The sequence below is a fragment of the Mytilus edulis genome, chromosome 10 (genome assembly GCF_963676685.1).
Source record: "Mytilus edulis chromosome 10, xbMytEdul2.2, whole genome shotgun sequence".
NCBI lineage: Eukaryota > Metazoa > Mollusca > Bivalvia > Mytilida > Mytilidae > Mytilus > Mytilus edulis.
The window spans coordinates 27596758-27620012 of record NC_092353.1 but is presented as its reverse complement, the minus strand read 5'-3'; the positions used below and the strand labels follow the sequence as shown (position 1 = coordinate 27620012).

The 23255-nt window shown below is 34.3% G+C and overlaps 6 protein-coding genes across 6 annotated transcripts; all 6 read left to right on the top strand.

Moving 5' to 3' along the window:
- The first annotated feature begins 3373 nt into the window (after nt 1-3373).
- Nucleotides 3374-4931, top strand: LOC139492681 (uncharacterized). The gene is made up of 2 exons (XM_071280830.1): nt 3374-3924; nt 3974-4931. Exons 1-2 carry the CDS (start codon nt 3374-3376, stop codon nt 4929-4931), a joined length of 1509 nt encoding a protein of 502 aa, XP_071136931.1.
- A 202-nt stretch (nt 4932-5133) lies between these two features.
- LOC139492680 (uncharacterized) lies at nt 5134-7200 on the top strand. The gene has a single exon (XM_071280829.1). The coding sequence runs from the start codon at nt 5134-5136 to the stop codon at nt 7198-7200; it is 2067 nt and encodes a 688-aa protein (XP_071136930.1).
- A 351-nt stretch (nt 7201-7551) lies between these two features.
- Nucleotides 7552-8184, top strand: LOC139492679 (uncharacterized). The gene has a single exon (XM_071280828.1). The coding sequence runs from the start codon at nt 7552-7554 to the stop codon at nt 8182-8184; it is 633 nt and encodes a 210-aa protein (XP_071136929.1).
- A 204-nt stretch (nt 8185-8388) lies between these two features.
- Nucleotides 8389-10347, top strand: LOC139492676 (uncharacterized). The gene has a single exon (XM_071280827.1). It carries the CDS (start codon nt 8389-8391, stop codon nt 10345-10347), a length of 1959 nt encoding a protein of 652 aa, XP_071136928.1.
- Nucleotides 10348-12716: 2369 nt separating this feature from the next.
- LOC139492675 (uncharacterized) lies at nt 12717-14735 on the top strand. Its single transcript, XM_071280826.1, has one exon. It carries the CDS (start codon nt 12717-12719, stop codon nt 14733-14735), a length of 2019 nt encoding a protein of 672 aa, XP_071136927.1.
- Nucleotides 14736-14791: 56 nt separating this feature from the next.
- On the top strand, nt 14792-15697 carry LOC139492674 (uncharacterized). The gene has a single exon (XM_071280825.1). The coding sequence runs from the start codon at nt 14792-14794 to the stop codon at nt 15695-15697; it is 906 nt and encodes a 301-aa protein (XP_071136926.1).
- Nucleotides 15698-23255: the final 7558 nt, after the last annotated feature.

Genomic DNA, 23255 nt, shown 5'->3' with positions numbered 1-23255 from the left:
TTATTTTCATAAACTATTTGACAGGATGCCGAGAATAAGGAAAGCTAATGTACACAACATCACAAAAATAATTTCTGATGGAGGAGTTAGCACCATATATCACGCAATTTTGCCAGTATTTTAATAATTTCTGTTTTCCTAATTGTTAGCGAATATCTTTTTATGATTTTTTTTCTACATGTATTTAAAATGAATATCTAATAAAGATATTCACTAGAAAGGTGAGGACAGTCAATTCTTTCGATGGATGCTATCAATGTCCTAATGTTGTTGTGTGGAATTATTTGCCATTCCTGATGCAACATTTGTCGAAGCTCAAGCGGGGGTTGATGCTGGCGCACATGTTTATCCAGCTGTCCCTAGAGATGCTAGAGTTAGAATTAAAATGTCAGAATAAGGTTAGAGCATGGTAACACGAGTCCCCTTCGTTATAATGAATGTTGCTTTTGAAAAATACGTTAACAATCCAGTGAAGCTTTTTGTTCCAGTACAAAACATTGACAATATTCATATTACATTAAGAAGCTCTCGTCCCGATGTATTCTAAAATATTTGAAAATAAGCATAAAACACCATCCATATACCTATTTGAAAAAAAATCATACGAACGCAAAGAAAACAATAAAAAATCCTTTAAACAAAATTGTGTCAACGTTAACTTTTTTTTATTTATCATTTATCAAATACGACATTTGATAATAAATTTGTAAAGCAATGCGCCTATTATTTTTTTTTAAACTTTTATACAAGTCATCAGGAATATGTCTACACTAATGATTTGCTAAATTAATCAAGCTTTTTAACAAACTCTCACTACTTTTACCTGATGACATAAGTTCACCATTAAATTCACTGAACAATGAGAAACTAGTGAATTACATATTGAATTATAATAAAATGTGTATGTATATCTAAATCAATACAAGTCCGAGACGACAAAATACCCAGTTCTTAAGAGAGCTGCTTATACATAAAATGTTAATGTCATTTACCAAAATACTTATAAACAAAAAAAATCTTTGGAGTAAAGTTTTTTTATATTGAAAGTTTAAGGGACACCTCCATAACTTGGCTAACTATACTGAGGCCTGTATGCATTAAACAAAATAAGTTAAAAAAAAATCCAATCTTAGTTCTAATTTATCGTTAGACATTTAGAAAAAAAATCGGTCCGTTTGAACAAATCTTAACTTCAATTGTTTTATGCATATCGACCTTGTACATTTGTCCCACAGACGGTTATGTGTATGAATATTTTGATCGTGTACTCAAGCATTATCTCCTGTTTATAAGTTGACACCAGGACAAGTCTGGTCACAGAAGATGTATTTTGTCATTGGAAGTACATCGCAAACAAAACGAACGATGAGGATTGTAAACTAAAGAATAGACTTCAGTTTACTATCATGATTCTTTGGTTTCGTACGTTCAACGTAACCGTACGACTCAATAGTACCTATAAAAACGCAGACTTCCAGTTGAAAGTTGTTTACATGTATATATAACGAATGCTGTTCATAAAGATGGTAAATGATTATGTCAAACTCATAAGAAAACTTTTCCTTATAATCCTTTTTTTTTTTAAGTTCGAAAAAAAATCGTAGTACTCCACTATTTGTAAACCATGCAAGGTTTGTCTGGAATTTGATATTCTTTTAGAAAAGTTCTTATGATTGCTGCCGCGGAAAATAAAACAATTAGCAAATATCCTTTCATTTTTGGGATAACAGTGAACGTTTTGTTCCATTCAATTAATCAAGAAAAATATCATTCCGAAATCTTTGGTGTACATTTTGTTTGGATTGTATTGTCAGTTGTCCATTCAAAGACAAAATTGGTTGTTTCGTGGTACCATACTATCTCCAGCTTGAGAAGGTGTAGAATCGATGATTTCAAGTAAAACCAAGGAATTAAAAAAAATACTGCTTCTCTTTTAAGCATTGCCTTTCGGAGTGAAACAAAACAAAACTCCACTCGTATAAGGTTGAAACTTTGTGTAATGTTTTCCTACGTACTGTTGCATTTGAAATAGTACGTTAAAATCCGTTGAAGCTTTTCGTTTTGGTACATCACATTCAGGATTATACTCACATTACATTTTTTCAAGCTCCCAATAATTTTATTAATGCGTTTAATTTTGCCAATAGGTGTAGTATACCATATATCATCTTTTTGTAGATAATTCAAACGAATGTAAAGAAAACAATATTGCATTATTTTGACCAAATTGTCAACAATATTTTAATACTATTTATGAAAAGCATCATTTGCTAAGAGCAATTTTACAACTGTTTCTAAACTTTCATAAAAAGTCATCAGGAATGTTTCGAAACTATGGATTTGTTATTTATCCGGACAATATACCTACCGTAATATTAGTTCCTTTAAGAACGTTGTGATGGATGTTGCGAAAGTACGCAATTATAAAGACATTGGACTTTTATTTTGACATTGTGTATATAAAATTACATTGTTATTTTAATTATAGTAAATGAATCATTCTAGAATATTCTAGATGGATAGTGAAAGTACTTGTGTATATTTATGCTCAAGAAAGTGTTGACAACTTCCGGAATTTACCCCTTTTACTAAAAATAGAATATTTATCATTTTTCTTAGTCTAGTTAATTATAATTTGTTCTAGATTTAGAATGTTCTTATGATTTTAGTATAGAAGATAAGGGTTTTTATGGATAATTGTCATTGTAAAAATAGTAGTAACAGAAGTATAGAAGTATTATCAGTTGTCTTGAACTAGAAAGAAAAAGACGGATTATTCCAATGTGGTATTTATTAACTTTTACAAACTGTACATACTGTAAATAACTGTTAGTTATTGGATTAAAGATATAACAAGGATTCCGTGTTAGTCTGATTTCGCCACATTGTATCGTGCCGGAACCCGGGAGTTACAGAAAAGAAAATTTATAAAGAACACGGAAAAGGAGTTACCACAGAAAAGATGGCAGTCTCATATTTGAAAGGACTCTGTACAAGGTACAATAATTTGTTAGCTAAAGAACTAGATAAAAGTGGAGATATAATAGCACAAGGGATTCAAGATGAAAGTGTGACAACACAATTAAGGCAAATTTTATCAGCAAAGAGACGATTAAAGGATTTTGTAGCAAAACTTGAAGATAGTACGAAAGAAATTTCACTTATATTAGAAGAGAAAGAAGATAACGAGGGTGAAATTCTAAAATTTAAAAAGGCAAGTGAAATATATTTTTAATTGCTTGACGGTATAACACAGCGCTTAGACGAATTAAAAATATTCGAGGAAGAAATTCAGGATAAAATTACAGATATTAAGTAAACAGAAACGGCCACGGACCACAAGGTGGAGCATTTATTACAATTACAGACACAAATGCAAGAACAGATATTACAGTTTCAACAGTTACAACTCCAAGAATTACAGAGGAAAAGTCAACCTTCAACAGTAAGTGCAGTTAAACTTCCTAAATTAGACCTAGTTTCGTACAATGGAGATAAGTTAAAATGGACAGAATTTTGGGAAGCAGCAGTGCACACAAATCAAAGCTTGACAAAAATAGAGAAATTAAATTACTTGAAAAGCAAACTTTTTGGAACAGCTAATTCTGCTATATCTGACTTAACGCTCTCCCATGAAAATTACGATGTAGCAATTTCAATACTAAAGGAAAGATTTGGAAATGTTCAATCTGTTGTCAACAAGCACTGTTCAGATTTAATAAACCTTCAGTCAGCTTCAAATGAAACTACACATCTACGTAGACTTTATGATGACTTGGAACGACACTTACGTAGTTTGGACGCAATGCATCAAGATGTAACCCAAGATGTATTCATCTCGATGATAACATCTAAGCTACTAAAGGAAGTCATGATTCAACTTGAAATACAGAAAGGTAACAATGAAAGATGGACAGTAGGGAAGTTAAGACAGTTTTTCAATACTTACTTAACATTTTTGCTTAACTGCTAGGGAAGCTGCAGAAAGTCAGTCTAAGGAAACACATACTGGTCCCAGTTCTGAAGAAAAACAGCAGTCTAAAATCCAGTCAAACAACAATAATTTTCAACCAAGAAAACACTTATCTGCAGAAGCTCTGATGACAATAAAGCCATTTGGAAAATGCTCAGGCAGTGGAAATTCAATGGTTTGCCGATATTGTGATGGACACCATTGGAGTGATGAGTGCAGAAAGTTCAGTACTATTGAAGACAAAAAGCAGAAAATCAAAGATAGTTGTTATACATGCTTGAAACCAGGACATGTTAGTAGAGACTGTAAATTTGAAAAAGCATGCTATCATTGCAAACAGAAAAAGGGACACCATAGAAGTCTATGCCCAAAGACAATTCCCTCTCAACAGAAAGAATTCGAAGTTTCACATCTAGCTGATGAAATTTGTGAAATAGCTTTAAGTGAAGAGAACGTACCAGAGAATAGGTTGTTGTCCTCCGGAGATATAGTTTTGATGCAGACAGCTCAAACAACTGTGTCAAATACAGAAGTTATTGAAACAAAAGTAGTAAGACTACTAATGAACTCCGGATCTCAGCGAACATATATAACAGAAAATTTGGCCAAGAGATTAAATTTGAAGAAGAAAGCTAGAGAGAGGATAACTCTTGTAACATTTGGTGCAGATAAGCCAAAAACATTAAGAACACAAAAGGTGTCATTAAAGATCAGACTAAAAGATGGAGTTTGTATGCTTATTGATGCTAATGTTGTTCCTAAGATAACAGGATCAATACTAAGAAGACCTTTACAAATGGATGTATGTGAAAATGTGAAATACTTATGTAACAATCTGCAACTTGCTGACACACTGCCCAGTTGCTTAGAAAGTTCAACAATAGAGATTCTTATCGGAAATGATTATTATTTGGATATCATATTGCAACAGAAAATAGAAATTCAACAAGGGTGTTAAGAATTGCGCTAATATTAACGTACCTTTTTGCGGTACGGCCGCTATCTTTGTGACATCGCGTAATTGTTATACTTTATGTTGTATTGAATAGAAACGTATAATGGCAGACGTAGTTCTATCTTTAACGCCTTAGTTAGCTTACGATCAAATACACAACGCAACGCAATAATCTACATTGGTGCCGTGACTTCAAACGGAGAGAATGGACATCAGCCGACTAAAATCCTTGAGAGCGGGGAACAAAGCAGCAGTAACAAAAGTTTTTAAAAAACTGGAGGAAGCCATCGGAGATTCAGAAATAGACACGGAGGAAGTATCAACATTGCTCGAAGCAATTGAGAAGAAAAAGAAGACGTTAGCCTCAATAGACGAACAGATATTAAATGCAGTCGAATCAGAAGATATTACAAATGAAATTCTTGAAACAGATGAGTATTATTTAGATTTAGAGGGTAAAATTCGAAAATTTAAGAAGTTCTTAAAGCCCGTAACAAACGCAACATCTTCTATACTAGATTCAAACGCACCAGAGTTTGTTCCGTACACAAACCCTTTTACTCACACAAGTCAGCAGTTATCTCAGTCAAGTTCGACCTCAAGTAATAACCATCGCCTACCAAAGCTATCTCTTCCCAATTTTAATGGAGACATTCTACAATGGCAATATTTCTGGGATTCATACGAGACCACGATTCATCACAATCACACATTAACTGACATTCAGAAATTTTCGTACTTGAACTCATTGCTTCAATTTGAAGCTGCAAACGTAATTTCAGGATTGACCATGACAAATCCAAACTACCACAAAGCAATTGAATTATTGAGAAACCGCTATGGGCAACCACATAAAATCATTAATGCATATATGAGAGCACTACTTGATATACCCGCACCACATGATACATTAGAAAGTTTGAGAACATTTCATGACAAATCGGAAGCCTACATACGGGGTCTAGAGTCTCTCGGACAATGTCAGGAAATGTACGGATCGTTATTGATACCAGTAATTCTCGGGAAGATACCGCATGAAGTACGAAAAAATATAACACGAGAAAACGGGAGCGACAGTTGGAATATTCAATCGCTTCGAAACGCGATAGGTAAAGAGATTTCTATTCAAGAGTCCGGCTACGGAGATTATACACAGACGTATTCAACCGCAACACCTAGCGCAAATTTCATAACAGGCGTTAAACGAGTAACTACAGATAAAACCCGTCCGATATACACAACAGACAAATTATTCAACTCGAATCGGAAGAAACAATGCACATATTGTGACGGAAACCACTGGCCTAACGAATGTAAAGATGTCATAGATCACGATAAAAGAGTAGCCATTATAAAAGAAAAGAGGTTATGTTTTAATTGTTTAGGTAAGCATAAAATAGCCGATTGCAAATCCAAGAATACGTGTAAGTGTTGCCACCGGAAGCATCACTCTTCATTATGTAAACAGAACTCGTACTCAAATAAACATCATATTGAAACTGAACAATCGCAAAATAAAGTAGACACAGAAACTTCTATGTTGTATACCGCTAGCGAAGAAAGGTCCACTGTTTTACTGAAAACCGCATTCAGTCCAGTCGTTCACAAAAATACATGTATAGATGCAAGAATACTCTTTGACGAGGGAGCTCAGCGCTCGTTTATAACCGAAGAACTAGCAGCTAAATTGGACATTAAAAAAGAAGGGTCTGAAACATTAAGTATAGCTACATTTGGAAGTACTACAAAAAAGGTGAGAAATCTTGACAAAACAACAATTAATCTTAAGTCTACAGAAGGAGATTTAATCCCGATTAAAGTTTTAATTGTACCAACCATTGCTTCACCACTTCAAACCCACAACATAGGAATCACGCAGAAGTTTTCATATTTACGTGGTCTACAATTAGCACACCCAGTCATGGATGGAGAGCAATTTGAAATATCCTTATTAATTGGAGGTGATTTCTACTGGGACATAGTTCAAGACAAAATAGTGCGTGGAAACGGTCCAACCGCAGTTAGCTCGAAAATTGGATATTTACTTTCCGGTCCTGTCCCTACGCGAAACAGTAATGCATCTTTCTCAATGATGAATATACTAGTATGTCACAAACAAGAAGAGTGCGATCTTGAAAAATTTTGGCAGCTTGAATCGTTGGGAATTGACGCTGAAGAACAAAATGATCCAGACCTAGCTGAATCAATTGAAAATTACTTACAAACCTCCATTACGAAGAAAAATAATAAGTATGTTACGAAATTACCATAGAGAGAGAATGCGCCAGAACTACCGACAAATGAAGGCATCGCAAAACGCAGAACGGAAAGCGTTATTCGTCGCCTTAAGAAGGATCCCGAGATGTTCCGAAAGTATGGTGAAATAATTACAGATCAAGAACAAAGAGGATTCATTGAAAAGGTATATGATGAAAGTACATGCACAAACAAGGTTCATTACATTCCGCATCATCCCGTAAAAAAGGATTCAGTCACCACCCCGATACGCATAGTATATAACTGTAGCTGTAGAGCGAACGACAGTAGTCCTTGTCTTAACGATTGCCTAGCAACATATCCACCAATTATGACTGATTTGACGGAGATATTAGTACGCTTTAGAATGTATAAATATGCAGTTACAGCGGATATTGAAAAAGCATTTTTGCATATTGAATTAGATGTTGATGACAGAGATGTCACAAGATTTTATTGGTTAGAGAATCCCATGGACACAGAAAGCCGTTTGATTACTTACCGGTTTAAGGTTGTACTTTTCGGCGCCACCTGTTCGCCATTCATGTTAAGCGCCACGCTAATGAAACATTTTAGAGACAATCCGTCAACTACATCAACAGAATTACAGAGAAATTTATACGTGGATAACGTTCTAACCAGTTTTACAGATAAACAATCCCTTTTAAAATTCTACACGGAGTCAAGAAAATTATTGTCAGAGGCAGGATTCAACTTACGGTCTTGGAATTCTAATAGTACGGAATTACAGAACGTCGCAGGACAAGACAAGATCGGCGACAATGACGACATAGTCAAAATTTTAGGCATGAGATGGGATAGGGAATCCGACGATTTGAAATTTCAACAGATTGAATTTATGGAAAAGAACAAAATGATAACAAAACGTGAGGTTTTGCGCACATCTTCTAGAATTTTCGACCCCCTTGGATTAATCACGCCAATTACGGTGAAAGCTAAGCTGTTTATGCAGACTTTATGGAAGGCAAAATTGGATTGAGATGAATGTTTGTCCGACGAACAGAGAAGTAAATGGCAGGTAATAGCTTTAGATATCGAGGAGGGTACCAAAATAGTATTTCCACGAATGTTAACGGAAGGAGTTATTAACGAGAAAACGTCGCTACATATTTTCACAGACGCCAGTCAGTTAGCATACGGAGCTTGTGCTTACTTAGTTACAGCAAATTCATCGGTCATCGTCATGGCTAAAAACAGAGTAGTACCCGTAAAACCGATTTCATTGCCACGTTTAGAACTTATGGGCGCGCTTATCGGCGCCAGATTAGCAACGCATCTCCTTAAAGTCATAACAACAGAACATGTGTATATGTGGAGCGATAGTCAAATTGTTTTGAGTTGGATTAAATCGTCAAAAAACTTAAAACCGTTCGTAGCAAATCGACTTAAAGAAATAAGAAAATTAACAGAGAATGCTGAATGGAATTATTGTCCAACAGACGACAATCCAGCTGATTACTTAACTCGCGGAATTTACGCTAAACACCTTTATAATAACAGCTTATGGATGAACGGTCCACAATGGATTTTAAATCGTGAAAATTGGCCGACATGGACGAGGAAAATTGAAGACTGCAGCACGATGGTAACTGTTAGTGATGACAATACAGACGATGAAAGTAAAAATGCTTCAACACAGACAATTTCATGTATAGCTATACAACGATACAGATCTTTAGAAAAAGCAATTAGAGTAACAGCATACGTCTTGCGTTTTATACAGAATTTACGGAATTCAAAAGATAAACGGTCAATCGGATTTATCAGTGTTGAGGAGCGATGTAAAGCATTAAAAGTTCTAATAGTAACAGTACAACAGGAAACATTTAAGGATGAAATTGAAAGCTTGAATTCATCGTCACAGACAAAAGTGCCACTTGTTCGACAACTTAAACTATATACAGACAAAAATGGATTACTACGTTCTACCGGGAGAATACAAAACGCACTTGTGAAGGAGAGTACTAAATATCCGTTGTTATTACCAACACACCACAGTCTTACGTCCTTAATCGTAATGGATGCACACACAAAGACTTTACATGCCGGACTTAACAGTACAATCGCATATATTCAACAGAAATATTGGATACCGAGAATAAGGCAGTGCGTAAAATCACAAATTCGTAAATGCGTCCAATGCATTAAAATATCAGGAATGCCTTACAGCGCACCCGATCCGCCACCGCTACCTAAAGATCGAGTCAACTACGATTATCCTTTTTCAGTAACCGGCGTTGATTTCACAGGAGCTTTGTATACAAAAGGAAAACAGAACGAATTAAGCAAAACATATATTTGTTTATTCACTTGCGCCGCTACACGAGCTATACACTTGGAGATAGTCACAGATTTAACCGAGGAGTCTTTCATGCTTGCTTTTAAAAGATTTGTCGCTAGGAGATCTACACCAAGGATTATGTTGTCCGATAATGCAACAACCTTCAAGGCAGCCGCCGAAAAGATTACAAGATCAAGCAAAGACAACCGAATACAAGAAAAACTGGCCGATCAAGGAACGGAGTGGAAATTCATACCCAACCGAGCACCGTGGTTTGGAGGCTTTTGGGAACGCCTAATTGGACTCACGAAAAAGTCAATTAAAGCAATACTAGGAAAGTCATGTGTCACTACGGAAATGTTGAATACAATTGTAATCGAAATCGAGGGAACTCTAAACAATCGTCCGATAACTCACATTTCTACTGATATTAAAGATCCCGAACCGCTGACGCCAGCGCACCTTTTATATGGTCGTCGACTTGACAACCAATCGGAACAGAATATTGACAGTGCTACTTCCGAAGATTTGCACGTGAAACTCAATAAAAATTTACAGAGAAATAATGAACTAATCAACCATTTTCGCTCAAGATGGAAACACGAATATCTGACGTCACTCCGTGAATTTCACCGTACATCTGGAAGAAACGAACAAACAATACAAATAGGTGACATTGTACAAGTACACAATGACACAAATCGTATAATGTGGAAATTAGCAGTTGTACAAGATTTAGTTCGTGGAAAGGATGGACTCATTCGATCAGCTGTTATCAAGACCGACACAGGAATCACCAACCGTCCGATTGTGAAGCTCTATCCGTTGGAAATACGTAGTACACATGATGACAGTGAATGAACTTTTCTGCCCTGGAGAACTTTTCTGCCCTGGAGAACTTTTCTGCCCTGGAGAAATTAGTGGATGTATAGACTGTTCAATTAACTCCAGTTATTATATAGACTTGTAAAAGTGTTAAATTATTCAGACGTGAACAGTTAAAATACTATTGAGAGACTTTAAATATGATTTTATTTCTTTTTATGTCACAATTTACGAATTTTTCATATTGTATTTCAAATTTAAGTTAACCCTTTAACATTCAAGGATTTTTTACCTTTTCTTCCCGAATAAAGGATATCTGTTTTCAATCAATTGCACATTTCGATAAAAAGCTCACTCAAAGGACAAGTTAGACTCATCTGATAGATAATTGACCAAGGTTTCAGGAAAACTTGATTTAAGGAAAATAATTTCTTACGTTGGTCACGTGATATCCCTCAAAAGTCACGTGACATGCTGAATTAAAGTGACAAAAATGTACAATTCAAGCGGAAAAGCGGTTTTACAGACATTTAGTGACAAAAATAGAACATAGTTTTAGTGTTAAATTAATGCAAGAAGACTTTCGGAAACGTTATCGGTGAAAACTTTATACAGAAAGATGCAAAACTTGTCTGATTGGTAGAAATATCAAGACTCGAAACACCGAAAAATAGTGGATTTTTTTGAGAATTTTTGTCATAGTCAAATAAATGGCCCAAGTTTATGTTAAAGATGTTCTATTCATAACTGCTGACAGAATAAGCCTTTAGGATAGAATTTTGAGTAAATATTGAATGAAAATCTGGTATTTTTGAGTGCCCAGGCTAAGAATGTAACAAAAACAGAGAGAGGGGAGAAAAAGGGGGGGGGGGGGATTTTTCTTTTTGATGTAAATCATGTATTTCAGTTGTCTTAATTGAAATTGAAAGTAAAGTTAAGTTGAGTTACATTTAATATAGGAATTAATTTTTTCATCCTCCGGCAGTGAGGTTTGAACCCGCGATCATCCGGGTGTTAGACTGTGCATCTTTCCACTGAGCCACAGAAACCATTGGAAAACTTATGAAATTTAAGCATATAAGTCACCTTCTCTGTAAGACTAGAAATTAATGTTGCGAGAACATAATCAAACTTCGTTTTCTTAAGAAGCTATTTTTTGAAAATTATTATTTTTTGAAGCAAATTTGTAAGAAAGTTATTCAGAAATGTTCGTTTTTTCGTCTATATGTCACTATTTCTATACCTTAGCGATACGATATCCAACACCCTCATAACCAGACACTAAAGAAACAAAGATTTGTTATTGCTATTTCGACTTGGCTAACAATTTTTAACACATTTTGGATGTTCTCATCTCTTTTGCTATAAAAACTGACAAAACAAAACATGAAAATTCCTTGTAATTTGAGTTTGTTTCAGTGTTGATACTCTATGAATCAGATTTTTTGTATGTGTATGAGTTTTACTTACAGTTTTGATAGTATTCTTGTAAATGATCACGGCACAGTTATCAAAATTGTCATTTTAAAACAAAAAACAGCAACAATTTGTCTTGTGACATTTTGTGAAAATATTCTATTTAAAAATAGAAATAAAACAGTTTTCCCCCAAAAAAATCTTGTCAATATAGGGCAAATTGACATGATGCATTGCATTTTGTTGGTTTCAGACACCAAAAATCAAGTTGGTGGTATACTGATCTTCAATTTGAGCCCACAACCACATATGTACGTTAAAAATTGTCAACGATACAAAACTTCATGCAAACTACTCCGCCACAAATTTTGCTTATCGGTCAAATTGACCGGTAGGAACGTTAAAGGGTTAAATATCATTTTCTGCGGCCCCAGAATGTTAAGAATTGCGCTAATATTAACGTACCTTTTTGCGGTACGGCCGCTATCTTTGTGACGTCGCGTAACTGTTATACTTTATGTTGTATTGAATAGAAACGTATAATGGCAGACGTAGTTCTATCTTTAACGCCTTAGTTAGCTTACGATCAAATACACAACGCAACGCAATAATCTACAAAGGGCTTTATCTACTTGGCTCTAAGCTAGGATGGATCCTTACAGGAAGGTCACAATTAAGTGATGAAGAAAAAGAGAACAAAATGACCATGACAGTAAATGGCTTATTATCTATAACAGAATGATGTCTTCACTCTACAATTGACACATGTCTACAAATCAAGCCTTCCATTGAAGATTTCTGGAAATTGGAAACTATTGGAATACAAGATTGTCCATATACATCAGACGACGAAAATACTTTGAGTAACTTTGTCACCTCACTCAAAATGGAAAAGATATCAAGTAGCCTGGCCATGGAAAGAAAAATTACCGGAACTTCCTGAAAATAGGGAACTTGCATACGGAAGACTAAAGTCACTTTTTCAGAAAATGAAGAACAATCCTGACCTATTAAACAAGTATGATGAGATTATTCAAGACCAGTGCAAAAAAGGCATCATAGAAAAGGTGTCAAACCAATGTAGTAAGGATACCGGAATCAAGCATTACATACCACATCATGCAGTAGTTGACCCAACCAAACCTACAACTAAAGTAAGGATAGTTTATGATGCGTCTGCCAAATCAAAACAAGAGAATAAAAGTTTGAATGATTGCCTGCACAGAGGACCTGTAATGTTACAAGATTTATGTGGACTCTTGTTGCGTTTTCGAATGAACAAAATTGCAGTAGTTGCTGATATTGAAAAGGCATTTCTACAAATTGAACTACAAAAAAATGACAGAGATGCAACTAGATTTTTTTGGCTAAGAAACATTAATCATCCAACTGTAGAAAACAATGTACAAGTTTACAGATTTTGCAGAGTGCCATTTGGAGTTATATCAAGTCCTTTCCTACTTGCAGCAACTTTGGAATATCATCTTGACACAAACAAAAATGCAACAGCAGCAAATATTAGAGAAAACATTTATGTGGATAATTTTATCACTGGAGTAGATTCGACAGAGAATGCAGTTACATTATATAAAGAGGCAAAACAAATATTCAGTGATGCATCAATGAACTTAAGAGAATGGGCATCAAATTCACAGAAATTTTTAGAATGCATTCCCAAGAAAGATCAGGCGAATAGAGAAAAATTAAAGGTTCTTGGATTAATTTGGACTATAAAAGATGATACATTAATGGTGAACAGTGCAAGAAATGATATCATGTTTCCAATCACCAAAAGAGAAGTATTACAGAGAGTGGTTTCTGTGTTTGATCCACTTGGATTTTTTACACCTGTGACTCTAAGAACCAAGCTTTTCCTCCAAATGTTGTGGAACAAGAAAATGGAATGGGATGAACAACTGACAGAGGAAGATATTCAGCAATGGAAAGAAATCTCTTTTGATTTAAATGAAATTCAGGAATATCATATTCCTAGAGCTATTGGGCTACCAGGTACAGTTACGTTTAGATTTCTATGCTTTTGCGTTGCTTCAACCAAAGCCTATGCTTCTGCTGTTTATCTACATCAACTCAGGGAAGATAACTTATGTAAAATTGATTTACTGTTTTCCAAGACACGCTTGGTACCAAATAAGAAAATAACTTTACCACGACTTGAGTTATTAGCAGTTGTCATTGGTGTCCGTTGCATTGACTTTGTTAAGAAGCAATTAAAACTTCCTATCTGTGAGACGATTTTGTGCACAGATTCTCAATGTGTTTTACACTGGATAGGATCGAAAAAACCTCTAGCAATATTTGTTGATAATAGAATAAAGGAGATTAGGCAGCAACAAGACATTCAATTTCAGTACGTCTATACGAAGGAAAATCCAGCTGATATTGCAAGCAGAGGCACAACAGTATCACTGTTAAAAGAAAACAGCCAATGGTGGCATGGTCCCTTTTGGTCAACTAAACACAGAACTGAGTGGCCTAGTTGGGATCCTCACAATATAAGTGTTGACAATCGAAATTCGATTGAATCAGAATACAAGGTATCTAAAGTATTACATGAAGCAAAATTCCTTGCTGGAGAGGGTCCTGACGGAGAAACAAACAGTGTTGAAAATTCGAAATCTAGTGTTGGGTATCTGTTAGACATTGATTGTAACAGATTTTCCTCATTTATCCGCTTGATCAGAGTATCAGCTTGGGTATTGAGATTTGTTAAACGATTAAATAAAGAGACGATATCTGGTCCTCTAACAGCTGCAGAGCTAGAACACGCAAAGTTATTGTGGATAAAATCTGTTCAAAAACAATGTTTTGGTGAAGTGATGATAGCAATTAAAGAAAATAAAAGACACAACTTAGTAAGTCAGTTAGGGGTCATTTTAGACCAGGAAAATGTGATCAGGTGTGTTGGTAGATTAGGAGCTGCTCAACTGTCAGAAGGGGCAAAACACCAATATTACTTCCAAAGAAAAACAAAGTTACTGAACTGTTAATTGAAAGCATGCACAGAAAAAACTTTCATGTTGGTGTCTCACAAACTTTATCAGCGATGCGTCAAACGTACTGGATTCCACAAGGACGTTCAGAAGTAAAAAGAGTTTTGAGAAAATGTACAATCTGCAAACGGTGTGAAGGCGGACCATATAAAATGCCATTAATGCCTCCACTACCAAAGAAACGAGTAAACGAGTCAGCCCCATTTACATATACAGGAGTAGACTATTTTGGACCAATTTTTGTGAAATCAGACACTGGAAGCAAAAAAGTATGGGTGTGCTTATATACATGTCTAGTGGTTCGAGCCATACATATGGAATTAATGCAAGACATGTCAGCAGAGGAATTTTTACTAGGCTTTCGAAGGTTCATTGCTCGCTGGGGTAACCCAAAACAAATAATTTCAGATAATGGATCCCAGTTCAAATTAGCTAGCAAAACCTTAGAAGAAGCATGGAATGGTGTAACAGTCGATTCAGGTGTGCAAACATACATGGCAAATGAAGGAATTCAGTGGAAATTCATTGTTGAGTTGGCACTTTGGATGGGTGGATTTTATGAAAGATTAATTGGTATTGTGAAACAATGTTTACGGAAAACAATTGGAAAGTTATGTCTAACAAATGAACAATTTAGAACTCTCTTAGCTGAATCTGAAGCAGTGGTGAATTCTAGACCACTTGTTTATATTGGAGATGACATACATTCCAATATTATTCTTACACCAGCACACTTTCTAACTCTGAACGCTAAAACAGGATTTCCAGATCATAACGAAGAAGATTCTACAGATCCAGAATATTTACCACAAATCAGTAGTGCTAAAAAATTGCTATTGACATGGAAGAAAGGACAGAAACATCTAACTATGTTTTGGAAAACATGGAGAGATGAGAATCTCCTTAGTCTACGTGAAAGAACTGCCAACAAACTAAGGAGTGGAAGAATTCAGAGCTAAACTCCAGCTAAGGTTGGTGACATAGTGTTAATTAAGGAAAACCTTCCACGAGGAAATTGGAAAATTGGCCGTATATGTCAATTAGTAGTCAGTCGATATGGTCAAATAAGATCTGGAAAAGTTATGCTACCTAATAAAAAGACATTAAACAGAGCTCTGAATATGCTTTATTTTATAGAATGTGAAGAGTTAGATGAGGGCTTAAAACACTCAAATACGGAAAAGGATACTGAGTTGATAAATGACAAAACTAGTACTACACGAGAGAGAACACAAAGACAAGCAGCCCGAACAGCAATGAAGAAGATACAAGAACAGCTGGAATCATGATAGACTTTCTTTGGCCTCTGGAGTGTTGCGAAAGTACGCAATTATAAAGACATTGGACTTTTATTTTGACATTGTGTATTTAAAATTACATTGTTATTTTAATTATAGTAAATGAATCATTCTAGAATATTCTAGATGGGTAGTGAAAATACTTGTGTATATTTATGCTCAAGAAAGTGTCATCTTCCGGAATTTACCCTGTTACTAAAAATAGAATATTTATCATTTCTCTTAGTCTAGTTAATTATAATTTGTTCTAGATTTAGAATGTTCTTATGATTTTAGTATAGAAGATAAGGGTTTTTATGGATAATTGTCATTGTAAAAATAGTAGTAACAGAAGTATAGAAGTATTATCAGTTGAACTAGAAAGAAAAAGACGGATTATTCCAATGTGGTATTTATTAACTTTTACAAACTGTACATACTGTAAATAACTGTTAGTTATTGGATTAAAGATATAACAAGGATTCCGTGTTAGTCTGATTTCGCCACAATGGACTTGTTGATCGAAAACGTAAGTTCGGGCAAAACGTAATCAAACAGTATGTATAGTTAATAAAAAAAAAGAATGAAAAGTAACATAGAAATCATGTGAAAAAGGACATAACATTTACTTAAAATGTCTAACTTTATACTTTAAATATAAGAAATAGGAAGATGTGAATTCGCTTCAGTTGGTGGTAATGTTGAAAAATTAAAGTCAATGTACAAAAACTTACCTTATGGACATATAAATAAAAATCCACAAAAGTTTAGAGACAATCAATTTAAATAAACACCTTTAAGTTAAGAATTTTAAACAATTACATTACGAAATAATAATTTATTTTGATTGGTTAACAACCATCTCGAGTCATACTGATATCAAAATGCATTCAAAATTTAAAATGAGACATTCATAATGTCACGAGCTTCCACAATATAGTGCACAAGTAAATAAAAGAAAAACATATTAGAAATCGTATTTTCATGATTTCATGATCCAAGCACACACATGTAATTCTAAGTATTGACCATAGGTACTTGGGGACAGGACATTTTTCTAAACCCCCTTTTGTTTTGTTCAAGTTCGATTTGTTTTAACGTAAAAGCAGACAATTGTAAGCAAGCTTAAAAAAGTTAAAATATTTTTTAAGTTCCATTCAATTAATTCAAGAAAAAATATCATTTCAACATATTTGAAGTACAATCTGTTTGGATTGTTTTGGAAGTTGTCTGTAATCCAGTAAAACCAGGGACTAGACAATGCTGCTTTTCTGTTAAACATTGCCTTTGAGGTGAAATTAAAAGACTGGGCTAATTTCTTTTCTCCTATCTGAACAAGCCCTTGGATACATTCTGCTTCATAAGAATACAAAAACAAATCTACCAGTAGAGGAGCGCAATTGGTATCCATTGGGATTTCAATAGTCTGTTGGAAGACCAAACCTCCAAATTCAACAAATATGTCATCAATTAAAAGGTTCAGCATGGCAGTGATATCCTCTTCGGTGTATTTATTGCATGACTCTGTATGATTTTTTCACAAAGTAAGCTGAATTCCTGCCCAAAACTAGATATTAAAACGTCTAGTGCCCTTTTTGTTAAAGAAACATAAGCTGACGAGTACTTTCAGTCTTGCTGTAAGTTTAGTAAGTGTAGTATGTTGAATAGTGATATAAACGGTTGAAATATCAAAGGTTTTAATGTTGGTACAATGTTTAAATGATTGCGATTGTAAATTCACCAATAACTCTTTCAAATTTTTCAGTATCCACATCTGATTAACACCTCTTCTTGAATATGCAATTTCGGAATGTTTCTGAAGTCCTTCTTTGAATGCAGTGAGTATGGAAGTAAGAACTTTAGAAAGGGATTCAGTGGAACACTTGGAAATACCTGCAATATACCTTTCCTTATAAGGATTCTTGTGAAGCTAAGGCCATACATGCTATTGTACACTCTGAAAATGGTCACTTTTCTTTTATGATTCCCATTTACAACTTCATTGATAGTATATCTTGATGTACAAAAATATATTCAAGCGTAGTTTTATCGTTTCTTGTGAATTTCATTTGTAGGTTGTTTATTTAACTTACAGCTCATAAGTTTCTTTAGATATACATATATGGCTGTCAAGTTGAAAGGCTGGAGCTTTGCAATGACGATGAATCAAAAGAAGCTCTTCGGAAGGACTGAATCTGTGAGGACTATATTCCGATGATTTGACACAGAAATATTGCTAATTATGCAGTTTATACGCAGATGTACTACAAAAACAATACAATGGTCCATCGTATTTACGGTTCTGTGAAGCTAAGTCATAAGCATACTACATATTTTCTTTCTTTGTGTCCATGACTGGTGTGCGGATCATCAATTAAGTAATTCAACATATACTAAGTATGCTGACAATCACTGGTTGTATGTACAAAGTATAACGTCAGATCTTAAAACCGCTGTCGAGTATGCTTTTGTCACAAATTCAAAGGATATATCACGAGATATAATAAATAAAGTACCAAACAAATTTATTTTTAAACCTAACCATATGTCTGGTGGATTAGCAGTTATAGAAGTAAATAAAGTAACTAAATGCACATCAGCCTATTACAGAAATTGCCCATCGTGTAACAGAATAAATTTGTTACAATCAGGAGTCGAATTTAAGCTTTTTAATGTACTGGCCAGCCGGACTAGTGGACTTAAAATCTACTGGTCCGACTTAAAATTGACTGGTCCTGCAAAAATGACATTCATTTGATAACCACTAAAAGATATGACAGATGTTTAATTTTATTTTCCTCAGCTGCTTTCCTCTTCTTTATTCCAGTAGATTTTTGTGCTGTTCTGTTTGTTCATCAGCCAAATCAAATCTATGTCTACTCTTGGATCCTTATCGAAGGAAGATTTTATGTAAGGCAGTATGATATCATTTGCATAATCATCAAATATGTTTGCCCCAGGTGGTGGCAATAAATTAACCATTGCTGCCACACCAACGATAAATGCGTCAGAAGTTAGTCAGTTGACGGCAAATCGCAGAATTTTTCAAGTATACCCATTTGCTTCGATCGAATACCTCATCCTGACACAAAAGCAGAGGCGAAGTTTGGTTTTCATGGCTAAAGAAGAAATGAAAAGTCTAGAAAAGAGATCCAAATTAGTGTTCAGGTTATCTAGCTTTGTTTTTTTACAAAAAAGTTTCAAGTTTCATTTTACGGCTTTTATATGGAAACGTTCTTTTTCATCTGGTTAAAAAGCAGATTCTCTTCGTTTTATATTTGCTTAAAAAGATCGTACTGTTTAGACCAAATATCTTGAAGTTTATATACATATCTTACCTACTTCTGAATCAACAATTTCCTTAAAAGAGTACATTTTGAACAAATCTGACGACTCTTCTAGAAATGGAGTTAAAATAACTTTTTAAAGCTTTTTAAGTTTTTCGAAGAAATTCGTTTGTGTTTTCGTAGAGTCTTCATGTCGTCGTACATTTGTTGTAGAATGACTGAAACCACTGAATCTTTCAAATTAATCTACCAGTCTACTGACTTCTGCTCCAGCTACTAGTACCATCCATCGTCTCGAAAGGATCTTGATTAAACGTATGGTACCAATATCGCCGTTCACGACTCATTATTCTGTGTTTGTGTCTTATCAATTGTAATATAAGTAATCAACTTGCTGGTCTTACGTACAATTAAAATTACCATTTACAAATTTCATTGCAACCTGTTGGTGGTGTTTGTGAAGGAAATCGATATCTTGCATAATTTACACGGTCAAGACCAAGACTGGAATCATGCTTGATATGGACTGTTTGTAAAGTACGATATATGACTTGACGACTCAAACGAGAGATTGGTCGGTTAAGCTATATTGAGTATGCGGCTATATCGGCGGTTGGTCTGTTAATCGGGTTGGTTAAAGTCTGTTAATTAGGTGTTATCGAGAAAATCATTGAAAGTTCAGCATGTTTCATTGTATAACTTTCTAAATATATTTTCATCATAAAAAGTATTCATGTCTAACAAAACAATTCAATGTACTGAACTCAGTGGTATAATTATTATTTTTCTAGCTTCGATGTACGATCTATAAAATGAAAAGGCGGGTTACTCATCAATAAATTTATACACATTTTACACACATAAAATGTACACAAAATGACACATTGGTTAAATTTACTTGCATTCAATATTTTGAACATCGAAAAAAGAAAGGCATTATGTTTGTTTACCATTTTGATATCATTGTGTGAAAAATCTACACGAAAATCTGTATTTTGGTGAATTTAATTTTATTTTACTTTATTTAAAACCTGGTCTGTTAATGGGTCGGATGTATAAAACCCGGTGTGTTAATTGGTCTGTTAAGAGTTATGAATGGCAATAAAAGTATAATTTTATTGCTATTTCGGGTGTTATCGGATCAAATGAGTAGGCTCAAGACGAGCGGCTAAATATACGAAAACAACACATGAGCAATGAAACATAACATATACGGAAACAACACATGAAATTGAAAATTGATAAAAATGGTTTCAAAAAGTGTAACATTAAAGTAATATTAATTTCATCCAAGAATGATCGCATATATCATGTTGATTCTGTTTAGTTGTCATGAATGACAGAAATGTGTCCTCTACATTGGTAACCAGTATATAAATCAGAGATAAACGTCATAATGTAACTAAACATCAGTAAGTAAATAAACTCATCATAGATACCAGGACTAAATTTAATATATACGCCAGACGCGCGTTTCTTCTACAAAAGACTCATCAGTGACGCTCGAATCCAACAAAGTTTAAAAGGCCAAATAAAGTACGACGTTGAAGAGCATTGAGGACCTAAATTCCTAAAAGTGTTTGCCAAATACAGCTAAGGTAATCTATGCCTGAGGTAGAAAAGCCTTAGTATTTCAAAAAATTCAATATTTTGTAAACAGTAAATTTATAAATATAACCATATCAATTACAATTCATGTCAGCACAAAAAGTGCTGACTACTGGGCTTGTGATACGCTCGGAGAAATAAATAAAATATATTGGAATGACAAAATATGAAAAATAAAGAAAGAATAATGAGTAAGATAAATAAAATGTAGAAAAAAATGACATAACAATAAAGAATACAGAAATAAACAATACCCCCAATCCGGACCCTCATGGTATACACGAGAATCTGGATGGAAACGCAGAATATAGAATAATATATAAGGACAGAAGAGAGTGATACATTGCTAAAAACGAGAGAAAAATAATACTTGTTTAAGAATACACACATGAAACACCGATGGCTGTCGAAACAGTAACGGATTGCGATGTACTTATATTGGTGATAAATTCTAGAGGTTTACATGCGGAAAACTATGGGGCAGGTTAATGCCATTTTGCGTTTTAGCGCCTTAGCGGTTTCGCCTTATATATTCTACATTGTATATGGCGAAAACGCGAAAACGCGAAACCGATTTCTCGTTTTCGACTTCGCGTTTTCGCGTTTTCGACTTCGAGATTTCCATTATAGAATATGAAAGGTGAAAACGCGAAATGGACTTCACCGGCCACTATAGACAACTGTAGTTCTCCTCTGCACTTCGAATTCTGTAGAAAGGAACTAAACGGAATAAAATGAATTGAAACTTAAAATAACCAAATGTAGCTGCAATAGCTCCTTTCCGTTTACTTCTTTAGAGTGATTTGTAAACAACATATGATTAAATAATAGAAGAAAAGAACCAATTGGATAATGCTGACGAATTAGGATTTAACGTCCAGTGACAAATATCATGTTCATATGTGAACGAGAACACGTTATATGTACCCTGTGTTGTATTAGAAAGACACTTTCAATCGGAATTGAGAACGTGCTACTTCGAACAGACACAAAAATTAAGGCTGATTGAAAACGTCAATAAAACATTTATACATATTCCAGAGGCCAATCCATATCACACTATATTAAAGTGACACACCCTTCAATAAAATGCAAAGAAAGTCAAAATAAAAATGCTCTTTTTAGTATACTGTGGCACCATATTGTCATTTTAGTTTACTCAGGAACAACTCATTCTTAAATTTTTCAAGGGGAAAATATAAAGATAGCAAAATTATTGTCGTGGCTAAATAACTCTTAACTGACACAATTTCAATTGCCCAACCCATTAACAGACTTTATTCCCATATTTTCACTAAAACGTGATATTATTCACGTTATTTTACAATTATGAAATACTTCCTAATGTCAATTTATTTTTTAGAACCACAGTACTATTTTTTACCCTTTAAATGATATCTAAATTTGTTTGTTTCGCCTTTTATTAAAATAAATTGCTATGTGTATAAGCATAAATACTACATACTTGCGCGACGCCTTTTAGTTTTACTGAAAACTGCGCAGACTAAGAAATGTTTTTACAAGTGCAAAATGTTCTATGATAGATATCATTTTGTCAGACACTTTTCTTTTTTTGATTTGGTTCTGATAACATGCCAAAAATCTGTATATTTAATAGAGTTTAACATTAAATTAATCGTGTTACTCTTAACAGACGTATAACCAACCCGATTAACAGACCAATCGCCCATATGCCGCATACTCAATATAGATTAACCGACCAATATCTCGGTTAGCCGAGTGTCGGCCGTGGTACTCAAGCAACATATCCTGTTCATAATTGGCGTCAGGACAAGTCTTGTCACCGAAGATATATATTTTTCATGGGAAACAAGGGTCAAATCAACCAAGTCATCCGAACCAGTAAAACCAGTGACTAGTAAATAATGCTTATCTATTAAGTGTTGTCTTTCAGAGTAAGACAAAATTAAATTTGACTCGTGTACAAGGTTGGAACTTGTTGGAATTTTTCTTACGTACTGTGGGATTTTTAAATAGCACGTTAAAAATCCGGTGAAGTTTTACGTTCTGGTACATTACATTCAGGATAATATTCACATTACATTATTAAGCTACCGATATGCGTTTAATTTTGCCAATAGGCGTAAAACACCATCCATATATCATCTTTCCTAAGATACATGTAATTGAAATGAAAGCAAAAAAAAAACAATATTGAATCCTTTGAACAAAATTGTGTCAACGATAATTTTCACTTCATTTATAAATTGTGTCAACAATAATTTTTACTTTATTTATAAATTGCTTCATTTGCTATTTAGAGCCTATATCTAAACTTGTATTCACAGATATCATGAATGGTTATAAACTAGTGATTTGATATT

What these genes read in the sequence shown, in the direction of transcription:
- LOC139492680 (XM_071280829.1), top strand. Translation starts at nt 5,134, where the DNA reads ATGGACATCAGCCGACTAAAATCCTTGAGAGCGGGGAACAAAGCAGCA.
- LOC139492681 (XM_071280830.1), top strand. Translation starts at nt 3,374, where the DNA reads ATGCAAGAACAGATATTACAGTTTCAACAGTTACAACTCCAAGAATTA. An exon ending in GAAAGATGGACAGTAGGGAA is followed by an intron (nt 3,925 to 3,973) that starts GTTAAGACAGTT and finishes CTTAACTGCTAG; the next exon opens with GGAAGCTGCAGAAAGTCAGT.
- LOC139492674 (XM_071280825.1), top strand. Translation starts at nt 14,792, where the DNA reads ATGCGTCAAACGTACTGGATTCCACAAGGACGTTCAGAAGTAAAAAGA.
- LOC139492676 (XM_071280827.1), top strand. Translation starts at nt 8,389, where the DNA reads ATGGCTAAAAACAGAGTAGTACCCGTAAAACCGATTTCATTGCCACGT.
- LOC139492675 (XM_071280826.1), top strand. Translation starts at nt 12,717, where the DNA reads ATGAAGAACAATCCTGACCTATTAAACAAGTATGATGAGATTATTCAA.
- LOC139492679 (XM_071280828.1), top strand. Translation starts at nt 7,552, where the DNA reads ATGTATAAATATGCAGTTACAGCGGATATTGAAAAAGCATTTTTGCAT.